Source organism: Helobdella robusta (assembly GCF_000326865.2).
Source record: "Helobdella robusta unplaced genomic scaffold HELROscaffold_112, whole genome shotgun sequence".
NCBI classification, from domain to species: Eukaryota; Metazoa; Annelida; class Clitellata; order Rhynchobdellida; family Glossiphoniidae; genus Helobdella; species Helobdella robusta.
This window is the reverse complement of record NW_008703630.1, coordinates 177,615-185,869: the sequence shown is the minus strand read 5'-3', so window position 1 is coordinate 185,869 and position 8,255 is coordinate 177,615. Positions and strand designations below refer to the sequence as shown.

The 8,255-nt window shown below is 41.0% G+C and overlaps 1 protein-coding gene across 1 annotated transcript in view; it reads right to left on the bottom strand.

Annotated features, from left to right (window-relative positions):
• Window positions 1-1,514: 1,514 nt before the first annotated feature.
• Window positions 1,515-8,255, bottom strand: part of HELRODRAFT_183610 (hypothetical protein) — a gene marked incomplete at both ends in the record, with an annotated part of 7,986 nt that continues 1,245 nt past the window's right edge. The window contains 3 exons of the mRNA XM_009013202.1: window positions 1,515-1,969; window positions 2,280-2,616; window positions 2,986-6,335. Of these exons, the coding sequence (XP_009011450.1) occupies window positions 1,515-1,969; window positions 2,280-2,616; window positions 2,986-6,335 (4,142 nt within the window). The remainder of the gene's footprint in view (window positions 1,970-2,279; window positions 2,617-2,985; window positions 6,336-8,255) is intronic.

The window sequence follows — 8,255 nt, the reverse complement described above, 5'->3', positions numbered from 1 at the left end:
TCATGTGATTGTATGTAGGAAGAATTAGATTCTGAAGTTATCATTACACACACACACACACACACACACACACACACACACACACACACACACACACACACACACACACACACACACACACACACACACATATATATATATATATATATATGTGTGTGTGTGTGTGCGTGTGTGTGTGTGTGTGTTTGTAATACCTCTCATTGCATATTATTACAATTGCATCAATTTAGTAAAATATTACTATCATCATCATCACTAATACTATTATCGTCATCATCATCATCATAATCATTATTGTTATATTATTATTATTATTATCAGTATTAATAATATAATCATCAGTATTATTGGAACTCATATTCAATTGCATGGAAGAAGACGTATGTACGCTCGCACATACATAAACACGCAAGCGCACACACACACAAATATATATAATGTTTTTATATGATTATGAAAAAATATATATATATAAATATATATATATATATATATATATATATATATATATATATATATATTAATAATAACAACATTAACACTGATACTTAGGTATATATATATATATATATATATATATATATATATATGTGTATATATATATATGTGTATATATATATACACACACACACATGCATATATACATATATATATATATATATATATATATATATATATATATATATATACAATGTGGAATCATTGTTGTTTAACAACTTCAACAAAATCTTCACCAACAAACAATTGAATAGATGTTTTCAAACGTATTTATCTGTGTGTGTATCTATCCATCACATATCCATCCAGGGTATCTGTTCAGGGTATCCCAGATATCCATGGTATCTCAGATATCCAGGGTATCTCAGGTATCCATGGTATCTCAGGTATCCATGGTATCTCAGATATCCAGGGTATCTCGGGCATCCAGGGTATCTCGGGTATCCAGTGTATAATTAGTATCTCTGTTATAAACACTCGGGAATCATTACCAGCGGTAGCATGCAAGTATCATAGCTATCATTATCTTCCTCAGTGTCGTCTGTCATCGTCAGTGCTATTGTGTTATCCTTGTTGCTATCATCATCATCATCATTATGGTGACGGCGATGGTGGTGATGAGTGGCTCGTTCGCGGCAGTAGTGGTAGTGGTGGCTGGCAGTAGAAGTTGTGGTAGGCATATCTATGTAGAAGATGTAGTTGTAGATGCTGTTGATGTTGTGGATGTTGATGTTGTTGTTGATGATGCTGATGTTGTTGTTGTTGATGATGCTATTTTCACTTCGACAGTTCTGGTGACGATGATGACGACGAAGATGATGATGATGACGATGATGATTGGAGGTGATAACACTGATGGCAGAACACTTTTTTAAAACACGATGATGATGATGATGATAGTGGTGGTAGAGAATGACGACGAATGAACGATAGAAGGAACATCACAAAGTTTGAATGAAAATCAAGTCCAATCAGCAGCTGGCGCCACCAGCAACAATCCAACATCATCCGCGCGTTCACTTCCCTTTCAGATTGTTGCTGCTGCTGCTGCTTCTGCTTCTGATATTAACACTACCACTGCTTCGACTACCGCTGCAGCCACCACCAGCACCACCACCACTTGAATTCTTCACGCGAACGTCAGTTAAGCTAGGAGTTTTGCCAGGAATGTTGTTGTTGCTGCTGCTGCTGCTACGTTTGTGGTAGTTGAGGCTGATGAGGTTGATGCCGTTGTTGTTGTTGTTGTTGGAGGAGGAGGAAGAAAAGTTCGTTCGGTTGTTATTATTATTGTTGCTGCTGCTGCTGTTGTTGTTGTTGTTGTTGTTAGTGTTGGTGTTGTAGTGTTTGTCCTCAGTGAGTTTCTTGATGAGTTGGAAGGCTTCTTGGAAGCACTGCATAAATGAGATGACGTTCATGTGTAGATGGAACTGTCCGAACCTCCTGTCCAGCTTGCTGTAGAATTCTTTGCAACCTTCAAACGTATGTGTGCGTGTGTGTTTGTTTGTTGGTGTGGTTGTGTATGTGAGTGTCTGTGCATTTGTGTGTGCGCGTGTGTTTGTAGTTGTGTGTGTGCCAGAGTAATTATGAAGATTGACAATTGCAAATGTGGCAGGAAACGATTGAGAAATGTTCTGTTCATCGGGGCCACAGAAGCATGATGACGTATGAAAGCTTGAACAGCAACCACCACAACCACCACTACAACAATCACTACCAACACCACAACAGCAACAACCACCACAACAACTACCACCGCCAAAACAGCTACCACAACAACTTACTCGGCTTGCTCCTCAGCTTGTTGGCTGCCTCGATGGTGTTGATGGAGTCTTGCAAGAACGACATGGCGTAAGCATAAGTGTTCAGCTCCTTCGAAGGATCAAACGTCCAGCCACAGGGAGATGAGGCCGATGTCGTCGCTGCTGTTGTGGCTGTTGATGCCGCCACACCTTGCGAGGAGTTTTGTTGTTGATGCTGTTGTTGTTGTCGTGATCCCGTCGCTAGTTGGTCGGTCGATGTGGTGCTGGTCTGTTGGTCGTGTGGCTTCTGCTGGGCGTCTGCGGCAATGGTCGCGTTGATGTCTGCTGCGGCTGTGGCTACTACTGCTACGTCTCTCGACTGTTGGTGGTTGGTTCGTTGTGTGTGTGTGTGTGTGTGTGTGTGTGTGTGTGAATAAAAATGGTAACAGTGATAAAGTTGACGAAACGTCTAATTTGCGAATGTTTTAATTCTCTTTCTCTCTTCTCCCGAATGAAAGAATGAATGAATGAATGGATGAATGAGAGAGAGAGAGAGAGAGAGAGAGAGAGAGAGAGAAAAAAAAAAAGAGAGAAGAATGAAAACTTTTTAAATTAGAAAAAACCGATTTAGAACATTGAAGACGCACAGCTTTGAAATCTTACCCACCAACCAAACAAACAAACACAACAAAATGCAAGGGCAATAATGGCTGGTTAATGGGAAAGATGGCAGACAGGCGGGACTAACATTGTTGACGACAAAAATTTTTTCGCCGCGCTTCCTGGCGATCTGTGCCTCGTTGTAGATATCGTCAGACGACTTGCGACACAAAAAGTTGAACATTTCTAGATCGGCCGTCCTCTGAATTTCATTCTGCGTCTGCTTCTTCTTTGTGTCGCTGGCTGCAAGTAAGTCGCTGTTGTTGTTGTTGCTGTCGTTTATGAAGTTGCTGCTGTGGTTGGTGTGGTGTAGGGTAGCGGCGATCGATGACTGCTGCTGCTGCATTAGATGTTGTATACTCGTTGGCTGGTAGTGAGGAAAGAGTTGTTCGGATTGTTGCTGCAGTGTTGAAGTGGTCGCTGTGGGCTGGTACGTCTGCAGGTTGGCGGTGGTTGCGGTATCGGTGGCTGCTACTGTTGCTTGCTGCTCCGTTGGTCCGTCTTGTGGCTTTCTGATTTTTTTCACTCTTTTCACAAGTGATGGCTTGGGAATGATAGGAGGAGGAGGAGGAGGATCAGTTGATGATGACGACGATTGTGACTGGTCGGTTGCTAATGAGTTTTTGCTTACGTTGCTGACATTGCTGTTGTTGTCAACATTGTTGTTGTCAACATTGTTGCTGACATTGTTATTGCTGAGAATAATGTTGGTGATGCTGATGTTGTTGCCGTGTCGCTGCTGTTCTGCTTGTGGCTGTAGGATGGTGTCGTTGTCGGCTGGTTGGTCGTTAACAAGGCACTCAATGGCAGGAGTATTGTTTTGTTGTTGAGGTGTTCGTTGCAGTTGTTGTTGAGGTGTTCGTTGCAGTTGTTGTTGAGGTGTTCGTTGCGGTTGTTGTTGAGGTGTTCGTTGCGGTTGTTGGGGTGTTCGCTGTGGTTGTGGCTGTTGCGGCGTTTGTGAAGGCGTTCTACAAAGTCGCTTAGGGGAGGTATGTTGTGGTTGTTGCAGTTCTGGAAGGTGTCGCTTCAGTGACTGGTTAGAAGGATTTTGTTGTTGCTGGTTTGTTTTTGAAGAACTCTGCTGGCTGCGAGATTGTTTGGGGGAGGGTGTCGTCGGATCTTTTGCGGCGTCTGCTGTCTGTCTGGGCGTGTGCGCAGATTGTTTCGGAGTAAGTGCTCCTTGTTTGTGAGTGAGGAAGTCTCCTTTTGGCGTGCAGGGTTGCTTCGGCGTGCATGACTGTTTAGGAGTGCACGACTGTTTAGGAGTGCACGACTGTTTAGGAGTGCACGACTGTTTAGGAGTGCACGACTGTTTAGGAGTGCACGACTGTTTAGGAGTGCGTGGTTCTTGTTTCATGTGAGAAATGTGTGGTGTTGTGTCTTTCAAGTGTTTTTGCGATGGTGGCAACTTCTCTGCCGTCTCGTTCCTCTCAACGTTGGTCGATGAATTTTTTTTCTCAATTTTTATCTTTGTAGGAATGGTTTTAGGCTTGTCTTTGCTACGGGGCAGACTTGTCTTGTCCGACTGCTGTTTTTTCTTTGCATACTTTTGTTCAGAAAGTTGCGAAGCTTGAACCATCGAACCGGCAAAACTGCTAGCGTTAATGCTGCTTTTGTTTGCGTCATTGATTGAAAGGTCAATGGATTTAGAAATTTTCGATGTTGCATTGGAAGTCTCGGTAGATGCCGTTCCTGCGGCAGACGAACCGTTGGCTGGTGTATTCAAATTGGAAACCTTGGGTAACATGTTCGGCTTGGCAAACTTTCCATCCGACGTTTTGCGAGTTTCGAGTTTAGGTGACGGCGACGAACTTTTCACTCCTTTCTTGATCTTTATTTTTTCCACCACGGGATGTTCCTTCTCGTTTCTTTCACTTTCCGTTGGAGTAGGAAACACTCGAATTTTCTTCTTCCGAGAACCGGCATCCGATCCGGAAGTTGATTCATCCCTTTTTCTTTTTTTCTTTCTTTCTACCTCCATCATCTTGAGCAATCTCTTGGCAGCAAACTTCACAATGATAGATGCTGCATTGAAGACGGCGAGACTCGGCTTCTGAATCGGCAACGCTGGTGTCTCTGGAGTGCGAGGCATTTTGCATTCTAACGAAGGAGTGGTAAAGCAAGGCGGGTGCGGTGCTGCATAGCGTTCGGGAGAGGAAACGACATCAGCCATGTCAACATCTTCATGTAGGTGTTGGTGGTTGGATGAAACGCTGAACGGAGACGGTCCCTGAGGTGTTCCTGACGGATTCCACGACATCAGAGACGGCTGCTGCGAGAGAGGATTGCTGACCACGGAATTGATGGGAGAGTACGAGCTGCCTGCCATGCTTCGACATCCGACCACAGATCCAAGGTTGGAAGATTCTTTCTTCACTTGATCCAAATATACGCAGAGGTTCCAGGACCGAGGATTGGAAAGTTCAGGTTCTGGTTCAGGCAGAGGTGCCGGAGACGGAGGTCTAGAGGAGGCTGGCGAGGGTGAAGCAGATGACGGTGCAGATGAAGAAGAAGATGATGAGGAATCTGAGCTATCATCATCATCATCATTGATCAGTTTCATTTCAACGAGTTGGTCCTTTTTTATATCCTCATTCTCTTCATCCTCATCATCTCTGATTTCTCCTTCTTCCAAGCTAACATTTCTCTTCACGTCAACCAGAGATTGCTGATTCTGCTGGTTGATTTCCTGTTCCAACGCCTTCAGCTGGCTCCTATTCACATCCGAGTCATCATCCTCGTCATATTCTACATCTTCTCCTTCCTCATGCTGCTGCTGCTGCTGATGTTCATCCCCATCGTTATTTTCACTATCACTATCACTGACCACCAGATCTTTCTGCCAGGATAAGTTACGCTGTTGAATGTTCGTCCTCCGACCGCTTTTCATTTGTGGTTGAACGTCAGCATCGTTCGCGGTCATCATCACGTCATCATCCTCCATCACAGAATTAGAAGCAACTACACCAGCGACTGCAGAGATACCTGCATTATTATCAATCCCTTCATCTTCACCATCATCGTCGTCGTCGTCGCTACTGCTTTCGCTATTTAGGAATGTTCGTTTGGATCTTTCGCTGTTGGGATGTTGTTGATTCTGACGATGACGGCGTTGATGAGGCTGACGACGACGAACGTCATGTCCACTGGACGGAATGATCAGATCATCATTATCCTCCGCATCATCGTGGTCATCATCTTCATCATCCTCATCAAAATGGGTCCCAAAGTTACTGTCCTTATTACGATCAACTTGTCCCATTAGCAATTCCTCACAAGGCAGAAAGAAGTTATCATGTTGTAGTTGCTGCTGCTGCTGATGATGATGTTGATGTATGTCAGAATGTTGTTGTAGATGCATGTCCATGCCATCATCTTCATCTTCAGATATGTCTCCAAACAGTTCGGCGATCACTGATTTCTTCTGATGTGGATCATCTATGGTTAAACAAAGTTATCTCGTTAGAAAGGTGTGTGAAATGAAAAAAATTGCTTGATTGTTTGATTGATTAATGTACTGGTTGTTGATTAATTGAATGATAGATTGATTGATTGACGTTATTAACTTATTAATTTATTTCTTTTCGTTTTAGAAATTGAATTAATTAAAAATAATTTATTAAACTGTCCATCAAACTGATTCATACGTATAAACTCACACACGCATACTAGGCAGGCGCACACACACAGACACACACATACACTTACACATACTCACGCACACACACAACACAAAAACCACGATCTAACGCATTAACACGAAGAAATATTTTCAGAGGATAAAAACGTCGACAAATCAATTAAACAATTAAAAAACATAATTAAAGATTAATGATTGTGGAAAGAACATGCAGTAGAAAAATAATGCAGCAATGCAATCAGTCAGCCAATCAGCTCCATGCATTGCGCCATTTAATTATTTCATCTGCAAATTAGTAACTTTTCAAAAATAAAACACAATGCTACTAAACACACTACATCATAATATATACTCTCTCTTTCTCTTTGTCTCTCTCTCTCTCTTTCTCTCTTTCGAACTAACTACTTCTGCCTATCTTTCTTACTTCAACAGGTATAAATGTGTTTAAAAATACGACCAACCATATAATAACTGCGTGTATATACGTATATACATCTTACAAAGTAAGAGGGGTTATGTAAAACTTATCAAAAAAATTACCTAAGAATCCCAAAGCTTACTAACAAATATAAACAAATACGTATAAAATTTAACATAAGTAACTACCTATCTACACAAACATGCATGAAAGATAAACACACACACATACATACATACATACACATATATATACACAAGCGCTTAAATACATATATATATACTTACATACATCCAAGCCAAGTTATTTATGGACATCAGCAACCCAATAAATGTTTTGTTTATATGGCTGCAATCTCAGTATAATGATTTTCATGTCTGCTCAATATATTTTTCTACGAACATATGCTTCGACCGAAAATATGCACGCCTATACATCCGTGCATCAAACAAATAAGCATGGACGTATATGCATATACATATATATTGAAAAATGAGTGAAAAGCATAGGTGAAAATAGTTGATCTGTCATCAGATACATCGGCCAAATACGACCAAAAATGCATTTTTGTGAACACCTAACTCATTTTAGGCTAGACGCGTTTCGTCCCTTCTGGGACTCATCAGCAGCCCGAGTTAAAACAACAGCTTAGTGCAATTCTTATCGAACTAGTTAGGATCGCAAGCTACAAAGCCGACGTTAAACGGTCATCGTCAGTGCATTATTAATTTATTTAGAATTATAAGTATTTTGCCAAATAATCCATCATTTGTCAAAAAAAAACGTAAAACATGTTTTGACAAAATCTGAACAAAAGCTCAAAAAATTTGACCGGAGGCCTCTACAACCAGCAATGTAAAAATGGCAAGGTCTCCACTGGACGGATAAAACAAGTCGTTCGTGGTGGTGTCAGGAGATGAATGTTGGCAATTCATTGAAGTGATATTGTTATTTATAAATTATTTTGAACAAACTTTGAATAAGATTGTTTTTGAGCAACTTAAAAGAATGTTTTTAAATGAAAAAAAACAAAGTCCTGTAAGAACTTGAATTACAATTCAAGATTGGTAAAATTGAACCTCCCATCTATTGAATATCAAAAAATAAGAGGCGATCTAATTCTAGTCTATCGAATAATTAATATAATGGTGGACTCTGTGATTTGTCCACAGATGTGCAACAGACCTGATGTTAACATCAGAGGTCATCAGCTCAGTCTTAAATGTTAAAAAGTTGTCCATGAAATGCTAAAATGATTTTAAAAATAGAATTAGGCTAAACTTATAAGCTTCCATCGAAC